At 32.2% G+C, this 25,020-nt stretch overlaps 1 protein-coding gene across 6 annotated transcripts in view; it reads right to left on the bottom strand.

Moving 5' to 3' along the window:
* Positions 1-25,020, bottom strand: part of slo (calcium-activated potassium channel slo) — a 427,716-nt gene that overhangs the window by 271,163 nt on the left and 131,533 nt on the right. For 3 of the 6 annotated variants that reach the window (XM_069824442.1, XM_069824447.1, XM_069824444.1), the window contains exons 6-8: positions 24,756-24,847; positions 6,543-6,653; positions 117-222 (exon numbers count right to left, since the gene is read on the bottom strand). In XM_069824442.1, coding sequence (XP_069680543.1) covers positions 117-222; positions 6,543-6,653; positions 24,756-24,847 — 309 coding nt within the window. Of the gene's footprint in view, positions 1-116; positions 223-6,542; positions 6,654-22,427; positions 22,565-24,755; positions 24,848-25,020 lie in introns of those variants that run through there. The other 3 variants (XM_069824445.1, XM_069824443.1, XM_069824446.1) reach the window with 3 other exon arrangements.

The raw sequence follows: 25,020 nt of genomic DNA on the forward strand, positions 1-25,020 counted from the left end.
AAAAAATAAATAACAAATGTTGATAAGGGGGGGAAGGGCCTAGAGCCCAACGCACGATGCCACGGTCCCAGATGTGCCACGCACGAGCGTACGGTGTAAGGTTAGGTTAGGTTTACCTTCACTCTCTCTAAGTCTACAGCATTCATCATTGTTCCCTGAAAAAACTCCACAGTTGTGTAGTGACGCTTGAGCAGCCCTTCCAGCTCCAGGTCAGGCTCTTTCCTGCAATACAAGGTGAGGGTCAGCCCCGCTGTGCACTCAGGCCCAAATCTGTACTTCCACAATACTGTCACGTCTTTTAGTGACCATTCGCAATGGTAGAAAGAAGACAACAAATGTCCATTGATTGTGAAGTTTCTAAGCCAGATTTTTTTTTAGTAAAACAGAGTGATTTTACCGTCCATAGTATGTTGTCTGGTGGGAAAAACTGTAATATTTACATATGGGCCATCAAATGTTACTTCCCGGACCTGAGTGCACTTCCAACCTACCACCACTACACCCATCCCACCCATTTCTAAAGACGTTATTCTTTCATGTCTTCAGTCTGAACCTACACTAAGTTATAAGAAGTGTATAACTACATGGAAATAGCTAATTAATTACAACTAATGAATTTCGACTCTTCTACACTCTCTTTGACTCCACATGTCATTCCCTTATAGAATCATAATGCAGTGGGATTATGGAAAAACACAGATCATGAATATATTATGCAAGGGACTTCAGCTAAACCCTGGAATGGCACAACACAAACATACAACATGACTTGGAATCTTGGTTGGTAAGACTGCAGTGATTTAAGGCCGTATTGCAATGTTTTGTTTGTGCACGCAATTCTTAATGTACCGGTACTATTAATTTAAACAATTTTACTTCACTTGGTATGTACCGAATTCAAATAGAAGGAGCAAATTACACTGAAATTACTACCTAACGTTAAGTATCGGTATTGTAAATGTGCCAAGTTTAATAACAATCTTAAGAATCAAATTATTAAAATAAAATTATTTTTATATAAAATACTGTAAACTGGGGTTACTTTGAACACAGAGGATTCTTTGAACATTTTTTCAGAAAATCCTACTTACGTTTCTACATGCTGCACTTGTTATAGATGGAGGTAAATTTGGTATGAGAATGATTTTATGATAATTTACCTCCATCTATAACAAGTGCAGCATGTAGAAACGTAAATATGATTTTCTGAAAAAAAATGTTCAAAGTTTCCTCTCTGTTCAAAATAACCCCAGTTTACGATACTGGTGTTTTACTAACAAATTGCTTTATAAAAAAATACAGACCATCCTCATGAAAGGTGGGCTGATTACATACAAATCAGAATAGGCGATATGTGCCTAGATTCCAGTAAAATTTCACGTTAAAAAAGGATAATTAAATGTGATGTCTATGCCATAGACTACACGCCAGTTATTATGGAATATACCTATAGTTATCTATTTTTACGTACAATATCATATTACAATATGATGAACTCAGCCTTCCATACTAGACAGATTTAAAATATTATTGCATATTCACTAAACGTGGAACCAAAAAAGAGAATAACTGAACTTCTTTACAAAAAAAAGTTTTTAATAACTGATGTACAGTTCATCACACAAATCTGAACTGTAGTTAATAACACTGTAGTCTTTGTTTAAATAGTAGTACAAAATCTAAAATTTGTTAGCTATTCCTTTGTATAATCTTACTGACAGACCTTAACTTTTGGTAATAACGTGTCAATAGCTTGCTCATATTACATTCATTATGGAGTATTTTATTTAATATGAATTTAAATTATGTACAGATGTTGGCATAAGTATAATATACTTATGTGAGTTTACAGATTATATATTTCTAGAGTCGATTGCAAATAATTAATATATCAATCCAAGTTCCAATTTAGACTTTATTAGTGTGGTTGAAAGATTGAAGTAGGCCTATGCCTACATTACTGATACACTTTTTAGTTTTATTAGTTTTCAATAAGGCTTATATGTGTAACATTAATTTTCTTCTATACAAAAAACACAAATTGTTAGAGTACTGGTATACTTTGTCCTTGTAGCAATTCTGTAATGAGGAAAGTTTCTAATAGAAAAAGTGAAAATACCGCATTAAAATTTTAAAGCCAATAACGTTAACGATGAAAGAAGTCTATTTACAACCCATGTATTCCTCACTTCAGTGAGAGATACAAAATGAATATTAATACATGGGAAGTGAAAGGACTTCTTTTTGGCGCTAGGGGAACTTCATTTAAGTTAACCAAAACCATTCTCCTTTCTCTTAAATTTTCTAATAAGGACATTAACAAAATTTGTCTAATGGTATTGAGAGAATCATTATCTATTTTACACAATCACTTGTATAATACTATGTATTTTTTTTTTTACTTCATTTCATCACTCTTCAATGTATTTTCATCTCATGTTTCTCCGAAATCAAATTGTACTTTATTTTTAAATTTGTCATTGTTCCGTATTCTCTCCGCAATCATATTGTATTTTTAAATTTAACCTCTGCTTTGTATTCTGGATCCTAGTGGTCAGCCGTAGATTTCGGCCAGATGTCCAAAACTGTGGAATTTGTGTGTGTAAATAATTAAATCAAAAAGCTATTTAAGTTTATAATAAAATAAAAATTATAATGATCAAATTTTAAAATATTCTAATACAAATTCCTGGATCAATAAAAAAAATTGACATATTCCATTCTGTATTTAAATTAATTTATAAATACTGGCTTAATTACCATTAAGAAAATATGATTTATTCTTTAAAATTTGGAAATATTTAATTAAATTACGTACATAAAACAACGGAATACATTGTATACACTGGTCTGACAACCAAGATTGCACGTGGGGCATTACAGCCATTACATTCACTTTGGAAAAGTCTATCTACTACTATAAGGGACTGTGCATTGTTTATACATATGAAGTGCTTATACAGAACTAATGGTAACGATATATGTTCCGCAAAAAAAGTTACTTCTTCTTCTTTCAAAAAAGTATGTGGTAATATGTGGTATTAATATCCACAAAAAATTACAGTCATCATCCTACCCAACTAAATAGTTGTCACTTACCCACTATAGGCAGAGTGTTATTTACAATTGCCATGGCTAGCTGGGTGTTATTCAATGACAAAAAGGTATATACATTTTATTACATCTTCTTTTAACCTGTAATAATAATTTTCATACCTAACAGTTCAAGTCCATTGATTTGCAGTCTTAGTAAGCAATTCTCAATTTCTTATTAAAATACAATAAGAACATTAAATTAAAAAGAAGCCCATTATGTAAATGTAAAGTTCCCACTTAACTGTTCAAATAATCTTTTCATTTTACAGACCCTCAAGAATTATAAGTCAGTACACGACATCACTCAATGCTTGTTTCCCTTGTAGAAAATATATTTTCTACATTAAATGAATTTATTTTTCTTCTCACAGGCGACATTAAGACTGAGTAAACTGGATCTTCTGTTTATTGGTTATTGTTTAGTCAACTGTCCGAACCTCACAAGTGATACCAAGAAGGTACCACTTATGAGGCAACTAGGCCAGGAGATAATGGGGTAGGGTGGCCAGTTCCTTCCCTTCCATTGCATACATCACCGACTAGCTACATATTACACTAGTCAGACTTCAGATGCATACAAACAATTATTCTTCCTCTGACACACATCGTCAAGTGAGATGTACTGACTGATAATAATAGATGTACATATCAGCCAGAACCTCAATCAGAGGCTATATTTATTGGTACGGTATTGTATAAAAAGTTAGAATGAATTATTATAAAAATTCGATTATTTAAAAAACTTCATATTATTAAAATTATAATTAAATAAAACTATTCTCATAAAATAAAAATCCTGGTCTGAAAAGTAAACAAAAATGATACCGTAACATAACATTTACTATCTGTTTGCAAATCATTAAATTCTTGTTAAATTGTGTAAAAGTTGCTTGTTTTGTAACTTTAGCATAATGGTATACCAATGAGAGATTAATTACGAATGCAGTAAGTTCTGATAATAGAATTCAATACAGTTTTTCATATAAAATACCACAGTCTTACTGTAGGCTATTTTGTTTCTTATGATTAAGCTTTACTGTTGCACATAAGCTTTCATAATATGACATACTTTTATTTTAAGCATCAGATTTTTAATTAAAATAATTTAACAAGAATAAGAGGTTATGTTCACATTCAAGTTACAGTTATGAAAGGTAAATATCACTAGATAGAGTTACGTTGAATTTACACATGCAATTTTATTCAAGAAGTAAACTAGTTGTTCACATTATTTAATAAATGTTTTACGTATATAAGCACAGCTGATGCCATGATGTAGGTATTTATTTATTATGTTTAAACCATCACCTGCAATAAGAAATATAAATTGATTCCATGTAAAAACTATAAACTTCTGTTGGGATGTGAGTTGTGCATGACTGGAAGTGATGAATGTGGAAGGTTACCCCCTCTTCCTAATGACTGATGGGCAACGAGCTGACATGTGCATGGACAGAACCACTAGCACACCTGCAGAATTCTTCCTTGCAGTCAGGGTGGACCAGGGTACCAGGAGGAAGTAGTGGATACTCTCAGAGGACAGTAGCTTAGCGTCAGAGCAACATGTACCTCTTTGGTATATAATATATCATTTATATCAATGACAGAATGAAAGCTTCCAATTTTAATACTATAATATTGATTCTGCCTAAAGTATAAATATACGGCAGTTAAAAATAAAGATACAAAACAATCTTAATTTTTTTTTACAAATGTTCTGCATCCCTTTTCCTTCTGGGTTTGTGGAGAAACCCCCACGCAAACAAATATTATACTATGGACCAGCACTGACTGCAAGTGCCTTGAATGCGTTCAGTGAGACAATCACCAGTCCAGAACCACAGAACTCCATCTCCATGTCAAAGTAGCATAACAGTCAATGTATAATTTCAACCGAGATCAGTGAAAAACATGTATTACGGTATTTTTAGTAATTTAGCTTATCCAAATACAGTCTAAGAATTCAATATGACTGGAGATTAAAGAGTACAAGATGAATGCAGGTAAATACTATTTTTAATGTGTTATAAAAATTTGCACACCAATGATAAACAAATTGCATACAGAATTTGAGGATACATATGAGCTTCAGATACGATGATCAAAGTCCGAATTTATATGCAAAATATATTTTACATATTATATTCTGATTTATAAGCACTAAGTGATATTATTATTTGGTCAATGATTTTATACAGCATGCATATGTTTGTCCACATGAATACATATTTCGATAAGAATATATTTTTCATGTATACTTTCATGAAAAGTGAAGTACAGTAAAAATCCCTCATATCAGGCACCCAAATAACCGGCAATACCAAAACAACGGCAATTTTGGCCAGGCCAAAAAAAAAAAAAAAAGTCATTCATGCGAAAGGGTCAGATGAAGATGTGAGTGGTTTTCATGGATCGCACATGCCGCATATCGTTTACTCTTTACATTGTTCACGCGTGAAAACAGACAAAAACCCCGTTATGTCCCTGGAGATCGGTAAGCTGTCACTTGGGCCTTGCAAATAATTCGCAGAGACATATTTAAATTTACCACTTGAACTCGCCCGTCTAAATAGGAAAGTGTGAAATTCTCTATTCCTACAGCACGTAAAAGTTTCATTCAAGTGATAGATAGTATATATAAACAAGACGACATTATAGATATGTTAAAGAGGTTCAAATCATCGAGCGCTACTTCATCTTCGTTGTTGCGATGTTGGCTACACTGCTCTTCACGTCACATGGCCGCTACCGCTATTTAAAATTGTCATGTTACGAAAATGTTTAGTATTTTTTACGCTATTATGTATTACAATAAATTATGACCTGATGAATATACATTACCGTATTCAGTACTAAAAATAAACATTGTACATATTTCAAAACTTTATTTTTAAATATCTATATGAAAATTACTAAATTTCAACATGGAAAAAAATATTTGTGCAGAACAGTATGTCTTTACATAACCTATAAACGCGTATTTTCCAATTATTCGGCAAAATCAGATATTCAGCACTGGCTTTGTCCCACAGTTGCGGATACGAGGAATTCTACTGTACCGGTAAAGTTGTATTATTTTTTTCTGTTTGTGTACTATATTTGTACTAGTATCGGTAAAGTCTTGTGTGTTCAGTTTTTTGATCTGCATATACATCCGAACTCATAATGATAGCGCTTGGGATGTTTGTTGAACAGCTATGGAATTTGTTATTATGGGAGTGCAAGTTTTTAATAGCACATTTAAAAAGAGTAAATTTGAACATTCATCTCTGGGAAAGAGACTCCTCGACCAGTGGCATGCATGTCAACACTGTAATGCGATGCAAGGAGTTTATACCTAACTGGCAGCATGTTATTGTATATATCAAGTCAAGCAAGTCAAACTCCCGCTGTTCAAGTTTAGATACAAGCTGTTGAGCAAGAAGCTTGGCAAAGCTCGGTCATACCTGTGTAGAAATACCACCTCCACATCCACATCCTCTCGGTCCTCGTGAAGGAAGTCCTTGAGGAAGTGTGATACCGACTCGTAGGTGATGTGACCACATACCACGATGTGCCTAAGGATGTCACACACACACAAATACGCAAGAGCTACAGTTCAAATTCATAACAGTGGTACTAAAATCTTCAAACTCCTGTCTTACTGGCAGACTTCCATTTGACTTCAAGTCAAAACGTGTTATTTAAGCCATCAATATTTAAGTCATTTCAATAAAAAAAATGTTCATAATTTTAAACATGAGATATAGAAATCCATTATATCAAAAAACTTGAAGACTACTTTTAAAAAATAATTATATATTTCTTGTTGTACAGTACATGCATAAAATTACCGTAATTAAAAACATTTTTGTGCTCTGAAAATGACTTAAGGGAGGATATGTATCTTTGAGTTCTGAAAAATTGATGAAATTTAATTATTAACTTTGATATGTAATACACTGAATATACAACCTCTGCAAATTGTATAGGTACCGGTACTATTTTCAAATTTAGTGAAACAAATTATGGTATGGGTATTTATCAATACAAAATGGCATCCACAACTTGTGTTTATTAAAATGGTTTCTTTGATAATTCAAATAGTTTTTAAGATGTTGCAGTAACATTTCGTGTGCAACTGCATATCATACTTGTAGACAAACCTACCTACAACCATTGATTTAACTCTTACAGTTTATTATTATTATTTTCTTAACATAATGGAATCTAAAAAATTGGACTTTAAAATATAAATTAAAAAAAAAATTATACTAAAGATATTTCGAAGATTGTACGTCATGTTGTTCATATGACATTTAGGAATACATAGAAAAAAGAATCGCTCAGAAATTCTGATATTTGTGGAAATTATTAGGGAAACGACATTTCAATGCACAAAATGCGGCTCCATTTTGTATTGCTAAACAGTAAAAGCTTTACTAAATCTGAAAATAGTAGGCCTACACAATTGTAGAAATAGAGTAAAAATATTTAGCATATAAAATTTCAAGGTTACAGAGTTATTCCTTGCTGAGAAAGAAAAATATTGAATTTCAACCATTTTTCAGCACTCAACGGTGTATGTCTCCCTTTAAAGTTACTTTTTTAAATAGATGAGTGACATTAAATTAGTAATTAATTACGATAACAAGTATTAAAAAGATTTAATTAAAATATTCACAACTTTAAACACCAGATATAGAAATCCATTAGAGTCACAAAATTAAATCATTACTTTCGTAAAATTAAACATTAGCTCATGTGAAGAAAATTATTTCAAAAGATATGTGTATGCTGAAACTGAATTCAAATGAAGTTAAATTTTATTTTATAGGGCGAGTGATGGATTTTATTTTGGAGTTTATAGGGTTAGAAGTAATAGAATGCTTAAAATCATTACAATCTACACAAAGCAATTAATAGTTATAAATTAACAATTATTTATGATGGAAAGTGCTGAAGATATTTAAGAAAAAAATGGTAAAAATATTAAATACCAGACATAGGAATCCAATATATCTTCAAAATTTGACCTCTAGTTTTAAAAAATTCTATGTATGTTGATGTGAAAAATAAAATTAAATAAGTGTAATCTGAAGTTGACTAGAATAATCAATAATAATATAATAACTAGGAATTATTTGCTAAGAGAAGTATTCAAGAAGATTAACTAAATATGTTCCAAATGTTAAACACTAGATGTAGGAATTCAATAGATCGAAAAAACGAGATCATTCATTTTATGTTTGTCTATATATAAATTAATTTCAAAAGATATACGAGTAGGCTACTGTGAAGTTGATTCAACTTTATTCTTTTAAGAGGCGAACGGATAAGTTGGATTTGAAATTTGCGTGTGTATATGTGCAAAGAAAGTGGTTTGAAGTCGATTTTACATCTACACCATCCTAATCCACAATTAATTCCCGATTTACCATGAAAATCGTCTGTAGCTGCATTTAGATTGGCAACAGGCCATGACTATTTGGTCAAACACCTGCATAGAATTGGAATATATCAGTCCCCTAACTGCCCATTGTGCAACTCAAACCAAGCAATGGATTCGGAACACCTCAAAATCTGTGCTTCATTGGCTGACCATGATAATATCTTTGAAAAATATTGGAGTGCAAGAGGTCAAATGACTTTATTGTCAAACACCTGGCATTAGAAAACAACAACAACATTTACACCATAGTTGATTCATTATACAAAGTGAGTAAAAAATATGGAACACTGCTTGCATATATACTCGTTTTTAAAAATTATGTTTTTCATTTTTAAAGACTGTGCCAAGGAGTCTAGCTTTTTTTTGAGGCTATGGACCTGCGAAATTTCTAAATTCTACATTTTTGCATCAATTAATCTGAAACTTGTACCACATATTTTTTACAATGTGGACATGCACTACACAAATTTTCTCGTTGATATTCCTATTAGTTTGCTTATACTTAATTTTATTTTTTTAAATACTGAATTATAATTGTTCCAATTTTAAAAGTTTACATAATCTTTATTTGAATTTATGTTTAATTTATTCCTGATAGATGTATGTAAAATATGACACATGCTTTTCATATTCTTCAAATTAATTTTTGAGAAAAAAAATATTTACCCCTTTTAGTTGTTAATTTTTCAATTTTTTTTTAAACTTATCACATCCTCAACACATGATGATTTGAATAGTTTCAATAACAGAAGAAAACACATGCGTCAGTTTACTTCACTTGCTTTTGTGGATGTCTGTGCAAAATTTCACTGAAATTGGAGGAAAATTACATTCAAGAGCATTTTGAATGTTACGAAATGTTGAAAATTGGAAAATCGAGAAAACACAAGTATCGAAGTACAGTATATCTTATTATATGGTATATACTATTGATATCCTTCCTTCCTATACCGGTCTACCACACACATTTTTCTCCTACATAAGATCGCGAAATGTTGTTATTGTTTTCTAATGCCAGGCATTTGACAATAAAGTCATTTGACTTCTTGCACTCCAATATTTTTCAAAGATATTATCATGGTCAGCCACTGAAGCACAGATTTTGAGGTGTTCCGAATCCATTTCTTGGTTTGAGTTGCACAATGGGCAGTTAGGGGATTGATATATTCCAATTCTATGTAGATGTTTGGCCAAACAATCATGGCCTGTTGCCAATCTAAATGCAGCTACAGACGATTTTCGTGGTAAATCGGGAATTAACGAAATATGAACTCAATGAAAAGTAAAATTGGTTAGAACGAAGAACAAAGTCTGTCAGAATGACAGCTGAGTGTCAGTTTAAACGACTGCAACTCCAAGCACACGCTGGTCCCTTTAATTCATCCTGAGGAGCTTTAAATTGTCTAGAGCCAAAATAAGCATAGATTTAGAAAAGTAAAACATTACATTATTTTTTAGAGTTAAAAACAAAATTTTAATTTATAATTTCTTTTTTTCGTTATTTTCACCGATCCATAGTCCTGGTACCAGAGAGAATTTTTCTCTGTTTTACCGATTCTTCACCATATAGAAACGCAGAATTACTGCACTGAAACTCCATATGTACTGCGGTACATCATAGTAATATGATAAAGCATAAGGTAAGCGTTCACTACATCATATTGCACGCATCAGACGAATCGCACGGATCGGAAAAAGACTATCTTTGCTGTAATTCTTATGTAACTGCGTTCACTACATCATATCGGACGCACTGCCTCTCGGCAAATCCGTCCACATTTCTCGGATGGGCAACTTTTCCAATGCGTGCGATCATGGCCTTCTTTAATAAATCAATTTTAATTGGTCAACTGTTACTATTATGTTGTGCCATGTTCAGTGTCGCGCCAAAATGGCAGACGGAAAACTTATTTCGCGTGTAGAAAATTGCGAAGAATTATATGATTTGAGGCCTTCCCATTACAGTCATCAAGTCGTTTCTTGCAAATATATTATGTAACCAATATTTCTTTCGTTTCTTCCTCTTCAATTAAGACGCACGAAGCAATTACAAATTCTTATTCGCTAACAGACGTAATTAATAGACCTAACCTCAACTCCTTTCCTTTCAGTAATGTCAATATCGTACGACGTCATGTTTTAAACAGCTGATAGGGGAATCCGATGAGGCAATGAGGAGTGCAATACGGTGTAGTGAATGCTTACCTTAAGTAATGACTTTGTGATTCAAGATGGCACATGTTCTGTTGGATACCGACACCTCTGTACTTGTGTCTGTCACACATACTATGACCAACAAAGGCGAACACAGTAGGTAGAACTTAAAATTAAGAGGGATTCAATCTGGCATCAAAGCTTGACTCCAATGTGGTTTAGTGGATAAAGCACCAGCGCATAAAGCTGTAAACCCAGGTTCGAGTCCTGGTGCTGGAGAGAATTTTTCTCCATTCTACTGATTCTTCACCATATAAAAATACAATGTTCATTAGTGTAAGATATATAACTTGAAATTAATTATTTCGATGTCAGCAATTTCACAGATTTATCTTTTATAATTTTAACATCTGAAAATGAATAGCAGATATCTTCTTTTTAGCTAAATCTCTGAGCAAAACCTTACCGAAAAGATTAATTTATTAATACTCGTATTGTATCTTATTTGATGGTGGAGACAATTAATTAAGAGCTTTAATTAAGCACTATTCATATGAAAAATAGGAACATAAAAAAGACCCAATTTTTACAGTATAGCCAAAACACTTAAATTTCCTTATGTAGGTACCAACCTTATAAATCATTGATTAGATGGCGATCTTACTCGTGTTAATTGTGTAAGCATGTGAGGCTTACAGCTGTTTCGGTGCTTCTTCACACCATCCTCTGTGTTTTGTGTGTTTGTCTTGTCTGATGTGTTCTTGGTGTTCTGTTTTTGTGTTTTGTATTGCTGTTTCCGTGTTGATGATTATCTGTGTTTTTTTGTTTTGGTCCTGTGTTGTTGTGTGGTGTATTGCGATTGAAGGTTATGTTTGTTGTGTTGTGCAACATACCACACAACTACACAGGACCAAAACAAAAAACACAGACAATCATCAACACAGAAACAGCAATACAAAACACAAAAACAGAACACCAAGAATACATCAGACAAGACAAACACACAAAACACAGAGGATGGTGTGAAGAAGCACCGAAACAGCTGTAAGCCGCACATGCTTACACAATTAACAGGAGTAAGATCGCCATTTAATCAATTATTTATATTCAAGTGTTACAAGTAGTGTACGAAAGATTCAACGTGGATTACCTTATAAATGTTGAAACGCGAAACAAAATGAGTGGAAAGTTTGTATAAATATTAACAAAAGTGAGTATGCAAGAGAAGACAGATCTAAAATTTGAAGAAAAGGAAAAAAGTATTGGTGAGTGAATGAGTGAGTAAATGAAGTACCGGTAAATAATTTTCTGGCTGTTTTCCAGAAATAAATTACAATTATAGTATTACTTTTTAATTTTTGTTAAAATTAGTTATTTGATTAAAAATGCGTTGCACTGCAAGCATATAAACTTATTCCTAATCAAAATTCATTATATTAACGATAACAGAGCTGATTATACACATATTCTTACATATTTAGGTGTACACATGATTATCCTTTTATTCTTCAAGTATATATGAAAATACCTTAGGAAGTAAGATATAAAACAGTTCTGACTATAAAATCAAGTGAAAGTTTGCCAAATTGAACAAAATATCAGATATACTCTTGTTATAACACAATGCTTATTATAAATAAGTTCATGACAAATGTAAAATTCATAATGAAAAACTTATTGCATTAAGCTAATTCAGCTTCTTCAACAAGACTAAGTGCAAATTTATGCTTTAATTTCAGCCTCCAAGATGCAACAATAACAATACTGAAAAATCGATTGCAATTAAATCCAGTATATTAAAAATATTTATTTTTAATGAACAATATGTTAACCAAATTACCCGTCTGCTGCCCTTTCTCAAAGAAGGGAAAGTTCACAAGTTGAGATAAATTGTAGAATTAAAAAAGTGAGAAATTCGTTAAAGTAGATACAAGTTAAATGACCCTTAAAGTATACGCTCTAATCCCTTCACTGCTTTGAAATTTTTGCACGTAATTACTTAGCAAAATATGCAAAGAAGATTCGAAATTAGCAGTGAAAGGATTATCACTTTAACTAGCAAATACAAACACAATACAAGTATCACTCCAAAAACTCTGTCTACAACGAGTTAAAACAAAACGACTAAATACAAAATGTTCCTAAAGGGCGAATGGACTTCTCTAGTTCTGGCCTACCCTAAACACAATTAATTTAATCTACCCTAGCACTAACTGTGCTGGAAAACTCACACACAGTATGACAATTTCTTACGAGGGAATGGGGATTCCAGTACAGTCATCTGCTCAATCAATCTAAACTATCCATTAGTCAAGCAGGTGATGGTGGATTGTTTTAATTACAATAATTCATGCACTCAAATCCCTGGTAACTAAGCCTATGTAGCCCACTTACAATGATTCTTTGCTAAGTGAAAAGAGATGCAATTGTTTTATGCATTCATATCTTCATAGTGTGCAATGCATTTCCTAATGACGCTTTCTTACGAATATGTAGATATTGTTATGGTTACGGAACGGATAAGAACCAGAACTTAAAAATTGTGACTGTTTTTAGTACAGCCTGCTACCATGAATTTGATTATGATTTATTAAAAAATAAAAACTGAATTGTAATGAAACTCAAGGATTCTTCAATAAACACACCTTATTTAGTTATTATTAGTAAGAAGTTAACAAAATACTTCAACATGTCGGCTATTAAACTGCGATTCTCAGATTCAGCAAAGAAATTAATATTAAATAAAGTATTCGTAAAATATTCCAACAATAGACGCATAAAATTATTTGGTGCGATGTCTGTGAAGTATTGTCTATGGTCTTCCTTCCTTTTCTTATCTATCTATTTATTTTTTTATTTATTTAATTAAAATAAAAAATAGTAACAACAAATTTTCATAAAAAGTTATGTTTCTTCTTTCAGGTTTTAGTTCATTATTTATCCTCCATAACATAATTTTATACAATTCGAATGAAATAATTTTAGTTATTCCAAGGATTTGAAACAATTCAAACAGAACAAATAACATACCGGTAGTTTCAAATTCAAATAGATATTAATAATTTAATTTGTATGACATAATCTTCAGTTGTATTTCATGTATTGGCGTTAGCTATTTCCCCCCTCCCCCAGGCACTTGAATGAAAATATCTTGTTATGATACAAATATTAATACCATTCAAATTTTTAATTTTGTAATAGTATAATTTACATTTCATTTACAGAATGTGAGAACACAACAGCGCCGAATATTAACTAACCAAATAACAAATTAAATAAGAGGTGGTAAACTAATCTACGACTATTTAATGTTTAAGTCAGTTTAACAAAGTATACTTAAAAATATAAAAGTGCCAGAGTAGCCAATTCAACTAGGTAGAATTATAATCAAAATGTAAGGAAAATTCATAATTTATTGGTATATTCCAAACAGAATTTTCTTTCAGAGTTATAAAGTCGAATTTTAAATTTTCGTATTTAATAATAATAATAATAATAATAATAATAATAATAATAATAATAATAATAATAATAATAATAATAATTTTATATTGGAAATCATTTATATAGAATCTGTTGTGTACGATCATTTATGATGCTTAACTGCAAATATTTCTTCAAAATATACAATTTTTAAATAACATTACAAATTACAATTTTTCATTGTATTTCAAGAATAAGTAAAGGAACATGATGAGTGTATTAGTCTTTAAAATAAAATTAATAGATAAATTCTGAAATGCTCTGATGAAAATTAACTATACAGGACGAATAATAATAATAATAATAATAATAATAATAATAATAATAATAATAATAATAATAATAATAATAATAATAATAATAATAATAATAATATCAACGGTAGAAAATGAATAATTAAAATCACTTTTATTTAAAATTTCACCAGCCATGCTGCATTAAATTTAATAGGTGTGTAATTACAAATCTATGGTGCGCAGTAAAAAGGACGTAAGTCATAAATTGAAAGTTTTCAGTAGAGCAAAAGCAAAGTTTGAAATGAGGACCTATACCATTACAATGGGCTGGAAATCCTATGCTCCATATCATTATGAAAAAGGATAGACATATACCCTTAATGCCTTCTGGAGAAGTACCATAGAGGCCTATCTCAAAACAATTACTGACTTAGCTCTTTTTACCTCGCAGCATGGAAATGTACATTTAAAAAGTAAGAATTTAATTAAAAGAACTCTGCATCTAAGCACTTACTTCAATAAATTGATTAAAATATTATGAATATTACGTTAAATGTAATTTTAATTCAATCTCAGAGTTATCATTTTTCATCGACTTTCAAGAGTAAGTAAAGAAATATAGGAGATACATTATCGTCTGGGATTATGAGGTAAATTTTTTAATTCTTCTTGCTAAAAATTACATATGAGAAGGTAAAATAAAATGTATCTATTACAGAATATGAAGAATTAAAAGCATTTCTTGATATTTATAATTTTAATTTAGTGATACTACATTAAAAGTGTAACTACATAGATGCAAATTAAAAAAAGAAACAAATACAACATTTAGAACGTAGCTGCAATAAGGGCCCATAGCCCCATAGGCCCTTTTTCCAGAGAATGCATAAATCGATTCTCCGTAGTTTCTTTGTTATACCCACAAAGTTTCGTTGAGAACTGTTTGAACAGTAATGCTGATAAACCTGTTTATATTAATATATCGTCGCCTGAATGCAAGAACTAGGTAACTCGAAATTTGCGTTTTTTAGTTACCTCTTTTATAGCATAGCAAAAATCGCACAAAATGTAATCCAGGATCTAGGTAACTGATCGAACGATATCAGCAACATCTATTTTCCAATATAACAAATAGGTAAAAGAAAACAAGACATGTTTCTTAGTGCAATAAATAAGTAAATAGGCGATATCACAAACTATGAAAAATCAAGTTACCTAGTTCTTGCATTCAGGCTGACTATATTTTATATGGCCTCCACTGTTTTTAAAAATTTCAACTCTATATATCTCAGAACAGTATTTTGGAGTATGGGCCCTTATTGCAGCTACGTCCTCAATTGGTAATTTCACAGGATCTTATTTGGTTAAAAGTTGTAAATATAAAACTATTACTTTTGCATGAATGTGAGTGTGATTGTGAGTGTGCCGGATTAATATTAATTAACCAATCATCATAATATAAAAAATACATCAGGACTGTCGTTGGGCAGTAATCTGAATACACGTTTCAGCGTCACATTGTTGACAAGTAACTTAATCTGTTAGCACAACCATAAAGCATCGAATAAATGCTATAGAGTTACCAACAACGGAAAAAAAAAATAAAATAAAATAAAACTATTACCGGTATATTAATCGTTATTTTAACACAAAACCTCCAGGTTTTAAAGAAAGAGTGTCGTTACAATTCGCAGTTTTATTTAATTAATGCTAATAAATTACAATTCTAAATCATTAAATGAATAATTCGTTGTAAGTGGGCTACACTGTAATGCTATTGGTGCTGCTGTGAGAGATGCGAACAAAACAGAGTATCAAAATACTAGTATCTAACATCATTCAGGAAGCTACCAGAGTCATCCACAGCTAAACTAGCTACAGCTTGCTCACTCCTGCGGCAGGTGCTATGTTGTTTGCATTTGTTTTATTTAATTTTTAATCAGCAGTATTTTTGTAATAGCAGCAGTAGTGGTAGTAACAGTATAGTTATGTGGTTGACTAACATGGAAACATATCAGTGGATCTTTGTGAAAGCTGACGAGCAGTCCCACTTGACACTCTTCCGAGAAAGTAACCCTTTTTTACGCCCTTTTTGCTAAAACTATCATTTTTATCTAAGAGGGAGTACAGTAGGTTCATGTTATATTCCTGACAACATTTTTTTTTGTATCGCAAAATTACGAATATTGTTTATTTTATGTTCTTTGCTGCTTCAGTAGCTGCTAAGTGAAAATGATATGATGTTTACAAAATGGTACTACATAGAGAGGAAGGTGCAAGGAAAAAATCGTGATACAAATCTGTATAGGTTAGGAACAAACAATCTTTTAAAAGTGTAATAAGTAATAAGTTGTCTTCTTTGAGCTACTATAAATTTCACATGCACCTCCAACATATAAATAACATTCACAAATCTAAAACAATTTAAACAATCGTTAAATGTTTATACCGGGTGGTGACTTGGAACACGCACCATAGGGATTTCAATGCTAAAATTAACATTTTGTTATATCAACTCCCCTAATTATTATAGAAGACCATCCTCATGGTCTAGTGGTCAGAGCTTCTGGCTATAGTTCATGAGGTCCCGGGTTCGATTCCCGGTTAGAGCACAGGAATTTTTTCTGTGTTCGTCCATGGTGTGGAATTTAGGTTAAGTTTAGATTTAAGACCTCTCCTGGCACCACATAATCATAATCTATTCCACGCCTCTGGAATTCTCTCCCTGACCACGTCAGAGACTGTCGGACAATATCAAAATTCAAATTTAAATTAAAAAATCACATTCTAGTTCGTGGAATTGTTTGTTGAACACATGTCAGGTTGCGCAACTTCACCTTAACCCATGACATATAGTAAATATTGTAACTATGCTGTTGTAAAATTGAAAATTAATATGTAATGTATTTATTATTACTATTATTATTATTATTATTATTATTATTATTATTATTATTATTATTATTATTATTATTGTTACTATTGCTACTACTACTACCATTATTATTATTATTATTATTATTATTATTATTATTATTATTGTCAGTTATCAATAACATCATTGCTATCTCTGTTTTCTTTCTTTTCGTTGTATTAGCTCGATGAGAGCACTATAATGTACTTTTGACTCTGTTGACCCTCTATAGGGCTTTAACTTAAGTTGTATCATTTTCATCAGTGTTTGTATTTATTTTTTGTATTTATATGTGCTATCTGGTAGGATGGAAGAGAAGGCCTTATGGGCTTAATCCTGTCAGATTAAATAAATTATTATTATTATTATAATCATCCTATCACATCATCGGGATAATGTAACTCCGCCTTCCAGGTGCCCCAACCTCAGAAGTGGGTTACAACTAAGCCACGGCCAGGAGAGAAGACCAGAAATGTCGAAAAGACAACCTGGTGGCATTGGATTTAAAAAAAAAAAAAGAAAAAAAATTATAGAAGAACATATTGAAGTTTCTTGTAAAGAAGTAATTATAATTATCTTGTGTTTAAAATAAAATAGTTTAGGGTCCAACCAGTTATGATAAAATTTAAAGGGGAAACAAATGGATGTGACATCAATGTGATGTTGCCAGTCTTAATAGATATTTCTCACTGAACATTTCACATACTCTACGTGCACTGTTTCTACAGAGACATCATTTTATTTTTACTTCAATTTTTATTGTACCTGAGTTTTTGAATGTACTTCACTCACACCCCTTAACTAATGAAGTTTCAACTGTCCTCCACGCAGAATCAAGGTCGCATATAGTAAACAGCACTGAGTTAGTGAGTATAGTACGTTCCAAAAATATGTTCGCGTTTTCCAGTGACAAAAGAGCTTTCAATATTGAATCATATTTTCGCACAAGTACTGTCCGTTTACCTACGTCGCATCCCGATTTCCCCCACCTGTTTCTGCACGCCCCTCTGTAAAAGCTGGGCTGTCTTAGCTCTTTTCTGAAAACATTAATTTCTGTTAGGAATTTAGGACGTTTAGGCCTACGTAATATTATACAACTGTTTAAAATAACTTAAATAAAAGGGTCTCGTTAAGTAATTAACTGTAACGTGATTTCCCCCCTTTCTACGATCCTGCGGCATAACCACTTGGACGGACAGTAGATAGCATGTCTGAGTAATTTTATCTGTGCAGGTCGGACAGAGGTGAAGATTGAATTTACAGTACGTAAGGTACTCTTTTATAGGGTAGGTACAGAATTATTTCAACATGAGTTACTAGTACGAAGGACGAAACTGGCAATTGGAATTAGATGCAATAGTCTATAGTGCGATAATATGCACAAAAGAACTGAAGCCTGTATCGAAATTCACGGCCACCATTTTCAAAAATGTGTTTAAATATTCATATTATGATTATTTTTCAATTTAATTTCTTTCTCTATATTGTATGCTAATGTGCTGTAGACAGTAGACTGTAATATGCACTGCATAATGAATACGTTCACATGGATAACTCAGTTCGTGAGTAAAAACACTTATTCTTAATACAGTACTGTATTTTGATTAAACAAAAACCTAATAAAAATTATCGAACTCAAAAATCGCGATATTTCCTAGTTTACGTAAACGGATGAACTACTTTTCTTCCCTCCTATACCTAGTAGAGTCATTTGTTTGTGTTTTACGCCAGTATCATCGAACTACAGTCGTGGAAAGGGGTAGAAAACTGTGTTTCCGGTTCTCTAAAGGTATAGCCAGGTTAATATTAAAAATGTTAATAAATATAAAATGATGTCCCTGTAGTATAATACCATTTAATAATTTGAACTTTTTCTTTCATGGAATACATTTTCTCAGATTAACAAATGAACCATAACCAACAATATATTTGCATTCAATTGTTTTTACGAATCCATGGCCAACTATGATTAGCATGCATTAAAAATTAGTGCAGTTTCTGTGACGGGAGTATTTTGTATTATTTTTTAGATTTTTTATTCCCAGCCAAAAATTGTTTTTAATTTGGAAGCAGAATTTTTTTCTCTATAAAAACTTTAATGACATTTTCTTCTATAATTATTAGGGAAGCTAATATAATAAAATATAAATTTTAGCATTGAAATCCCTATGGTGCATATTCCAAATCACCACACTGTATATACGACAAATAGTCTAGTGCAATAAAAAAATTAAGAGATCAGGAAATTAATATCAGTTCTTCTGCTTCTTAGTTTTCCTCTCCTTTGATTTTACCTCCAAATTAAGGCACATGCACCATATTACAAAATGAATGTAACTCAGTCATGAAGTCTGAGGTATGATACTGTACAAATTCGTCATCAAACTTTAAAACGAATTAATTTTCATAGTACGAAATTGTGCCATAAATGAACCTACTGCATTTTATTAGAATGTTTAATTCAGAACTCAAATTCCAATCAACTCAACACGATGATTAAATTACTTAATACAAATTTTTAAATTATTTTTATGAAGAACAGTAGGTAACAATTTAACTACCCTACTACAACTGATATATTTTGAGAAAAACTATTTTCTTTCTTCAACAACATTATTTGGTTTCTGTTAAATATACACACAAATATCATTTGTGAGCAAGTGGGAACTGCCTATAAAATTCAAGGTAATGGCATAGGTACCTACAGTCAACGTTTCTTTTCTTTTCTGTTTTTCTTACAGTTCAAGTTTAATGATATTTTAAGCAAGATTACAGTATTTATTAAATTTATGTTCAGGCTAATTAATAAATCTACAGTAAGAATATTAAGTTAATATTGGTCAAATTCATTATACGTCCAAGTCAGAAACTTACCAGTAAAGAAATTAACCAAAGTTTTAGTATATGCGGATCATTTCATAAAGAATGCACAGGTTGGCAGAACTGTGAAGTGGATGATGCAACACCAATGAAAATTACATCAGTTGCATTTGAAGGATTAAGGAAGAAGCACGTTTACTTGTTTCGTCCATAGCATACTCTGTGTTTAGGTAACGAGAGCTAGAAATGGAGCCTACATGTGTCTCGGGTACTGTGACATCTGAAGACCAAAGATCGAATATTTATGTGGCAAAACCTCCCACAGAAAGTCAAACTTCCACAGTACTTTGAGTGGAGTTTGTGGTGAACTTACAGTGGACCGTAATACAGTTTCTCATTGGGCTACTCGTTTTCGTGATGGTCCTGTCAGCAAGTTTGCAATGCCCAGGCATTTCTGCTTCTGTTCAGCAGTCAAGCAGTGAGGGACCCAATGCGCAGAAATGTTTCTCTTCAAATTATTTGTCAAAATACGGAATACTGAATTTGGTGAAATTCTCATTCCTCACACGACACTCTAAGATCTTTTTGAAGAGCAGATGCCACAAGTTCACACTTTGTTCACGTGTTGATGTTTTCGTCCTTTCTGGTTTGCATTATCGTCTAAACTGACACGAAAACGAGTAGCACAAAGAGAAACTCTACTACTGTCTACTGTAAGCTCACCACAAACTCCGCTCTGCTGTGGATTTCTGTGAGGTTTTGGACATAAAGATACTATCTTTGATCTTCAATCATCACAGTACCCGAGACACGTGTAGGCTCCATTTCTAGCTCTCGTTACCTAAACACAGAGTATGTTATGGACGAAACGAACACACGTGCTTCTTCTCCAATCCTTCAAACTGCAACTGACGTACCGGTAATTTTCACTGGTGTTGCGCCATCAACTTCACAGTTCTGTCAACCTGTGCATTATTTATGAAATGATCCTTGTAGGATGGAAATGATAAGAGTTACAGTTTGTATAAATATTTGAAACTGTATTTTAAATATATATTAATAGGTCATTTTATGGTGGAATAGAACTCAAGTTCTCTCTACTTCCATCTAAAATTAGTGTTGTATTTCTTACTGAGCTCTAGAGATGATATATTTTATTTTCTGAGCTGTAGCACCAATAAGAAATTTCATAATATTTGCATACCAATATCATTAGCATGACCAGCCTCATGGTCTAGTGATCAGAGTTCCTGGCCACAGTTTGTAGCCCCAGGTTCGATTCCTGGTGAAGGCATACTTTTCCTTAAAGAGAAATGTTGCTGTGTTCGTGCATTGTCTGAAATTTAGGTTAGGTCTAGATTTAAGACCTCTCCTGGTGCTATATAATCATGATTATCCCCACCATATCATTGGGGCAACATAACTCCGCCTTTCAGGTGCCCGAACCTCAGAAGTGGGTTACACATAAACCATTGCCAGGAGAGAAGGCTAGTAATGTTTAAAGACAATCTGGTGGTATTGGGAAAAGAAATATATCTTGGCATTCAATAAAGTAATTTCCATTCAAAGGTTTAATAACTGAATTTTTGTTTTGCCAATTATTGATTTATTTGTATATTTTTATCTCTTACCTAAAATTAATTTGAAAATAAAGTACCTATGTATTAAAGTACCAGTATGATAACTAGATTTCATTCTTATTTTTAATAATGCAACACTGTGAACAATATGTTTATGTAATACCGGTAGTTGCTTAATATTTCAGTCCACAGTATGCATAATGAGTAAATAGTTCTTCTTAAACTTACTGGTACATAATCTCAACCACGAATAACAAATTGAATACATAAAAATCAACCCTAAATGAACATTTACATGGAATATAGTCGATATTTGAGGCGTATGTTTATTATTTATAACTAGCAAAACAAACTAAATCAAAATGAAACACTGTTATGATTTCCCACAATAACATGAAGATTGATAAGAATGTTGAATTCGTGATGGTGACATATGCCGCTCTTATTAGAAATGTAATAGGTATATATTGTTGTATACTGTAGGCCTATGTCCTCTTCAAGCTCCCCACCCTTTTTGTTATTTCTTACATTGCAATGTTAGCCTATGTTTCTTCGAGAAAACGAACACTTCATTCTTTACGTCTAAAATACCGAAGAATGTTATGGGCAGGGGCGGCCGGTACTTATGTGCTGCAGCACATAATAAAAGTAAGAGAGAAAAATATGTTTTCTTTTAAAAACCTAAAAAATATTTCTTTAATTTAAATAGTTACCATATGTTTCCATTCCATATTGTTAAAGCATTTGAATCGTCCGCCTTGACACGTTTCATCATTCACCCTCCACTGTAGTGCGAGATGTGCTGAGCACAGGAAAGATGTCGACATGGAGAAATGCGCGTGCTTCAGTTACCCTTTTCACTTCCCCGCAAGCACTGAAAACCTCTTCAAACTGCTGTCCCTTCTGTGCTCACCAAAGAGTAGCCAGAACAGAATAGCCAACTTATGTATTTAGTACCTAAAACTTCATTTATCAAAAATGTATTTAAATATGAAACATTTATTTTTCTATTAGAAATATGATTTTTATCCATCGTTTTCAATTCTTCTAGTTCATAAAATTAGACATATATCCAGGTCGATGGCATTTAAGTGAACTTAAATGCGACAGGCTCATGTCAGTAGATTTACTGGCATGTAAAAGAACTCGTACGTGACAAAATTCCGGCACCCTGCGACGCTGATATAACCTCGGCAGTTGCGAGCGCCATTAAATAAAACATAACATTTTTCAATACTAAGGTGACAGAAAAGTTCGCCAACAGGAAGGAGAATGGACTTTAATTTTGGTTATTAGGATGAGTGCTATTATTATTATTATTATTATTATTATTATTATTATTATTATTATTATTATTATTATTATTATTATTATTATTATTATTATTATTATTGTATTAGCGCATACGTTTAAAAAGTCACGAGCCGCCACTGGTTATGGGTGCCAACTTATGAAATTAAAATATGACTTTTTTTAACGAAAATACTCGTATTTCTTATGAGTAATTTTGTAAAAGAAGGATACTTTCCCTGGACCAAAATACAATGTAATACTGATATTTTGCTTTTACAGTTTCAATCGGCTCCATTTTTTTTAATTGTTACGGTATGCCTTTTCATTGCTCAATGCATCATGGGTTAGTGTTTTATATATTTTGGCTCGGCACAGTACAACATGGTCACTAACACGGGTTGATTTATTGAGGCTGAATTCTGAAGTCACTCCCAATTTTAAATAACAATTACCCCTGGACAAACACCAATAGCCTTGTACTTGAATAACATAATCAATTTTGGAATACAATTAACCATATCACTGTCCTGTAGTATCAAATAAATATAAATATTGGCGACTAACATTAAGTGAACTGAATATTATGTAATACAATATGGCACTATTGTATAAAAACGACATACAGAATTATAAGGACGGCATATGTCACCATTAGGGATTCATACATTCCCTTCAAGATTGTAATATTTTAAAAGATCGACAAAAGTATTTGTTTTCTTTGAATTACCAGAAAAATTGGTAACCACCTACATTTCAGTATTCGATGTTAAAATATTGATTTTCATAAGTGGCGGGAAACTTACATAATTATCTCAATATTTATTAAACTTTTTCATTAAGTGAATTAAATTATACTTAGTTCGGAGATGCGCTGTTTCTTCTGAAAAGTCCTGTTAACATAACGTACATAACAGAAATAGAAAATCATTGCATCTCGATGAGAAAAATGCTCGAGACGTTCGAAAATATGGCCGTTTGGAAGAATTCAATTAGAGATATAATTTCCACTCAATCTGTCACGTTATTAAAAAACAACATTTAGTTAAATAATTTTATTTATTCAATGTATACTGTTGTATAGTTGAATTAGCTATAATTTTCCTTTTCATTGTTATCGGCATGTTGGTTTAGTGAATTTTCAAACATTTTATTTTCAGTATAAGAGTTCAGAGTTCACGTACAACAATACCATAATTTTTACAACAGCTTTTCTATAGTTAATCTGCAGCCGTTCATAAGACAGCAGCAGTAACAACAACTCAGAATTATGATAATCAAATTATTCGAACAGAACTCATTTACATCACGAACAGTTCTATTCCACCCAACATGAGGTCTAAATTATGCACAACAAAGCGACTGCTTTGGGAAAAATGTTATCTATTGTTAATTTCTTTGGAATAGGTAAAGATTTAATCTCTTTAATCTATAATGTTTTATAATATTCTGTCGTACATCTCAATGAGAGTCTGTGCTCTATACTAACAAACGTGTAAACCTCATTCTTATAATATCTTTTAAAGAAAGCATACAGAATTTGTAAAGGACATGGATCCCTTACAAAGAAGAGGAAACACACGGGAGAGGTGAGGGGTAGAGTCAACACACTGTACAAGATGAGACATGACTGTACTCTTCCTTGCCTCTGGCACTCGCCGATGACTCCCAACCAAGAGATAAAACATGTGGTTGGTGGTGTGTACATAACAGCTAGAGGTGTTTGTTTGTTGTGTGGGGTCAAATCTCACCTTCTGCCGCGCTCGTTCTTGAGGGTCCCTCCATACTTGGGCCTAGTCCCGATCAGATCAATAATCTCGGGAATACAACTCGCGAAAATGGCCTACACACACAAGAAGAGAAGACGCGAACCGTGGATGATGAAGAAGAAGGCACCGTGATGGATGATGGTTGAGGGAAACGAGAAAAAACAGAGAGACAAGAAAACACTTACTGAAATTCAAATCTTGTAGCAAGTAGTTGAATATGTAAGTGGTTAGGGACAAGAAGGGATGG

The sequence above is a fragment of the Periplaneta americana genome, chromosome 4, assembly GCF_040183065.1.
Source record: "Periplaneta americana isolate PAMFEO1 chromosome 4, P.americana_PAMFEO1_priV1, whole genome shotgun sequence".
Taxonomy (NCBI): Eukaryota; Metazoa; Arthropoda; class Insecta; order Blattodea; family Blattidae; genus Periplaneta; species Periplaneta americana.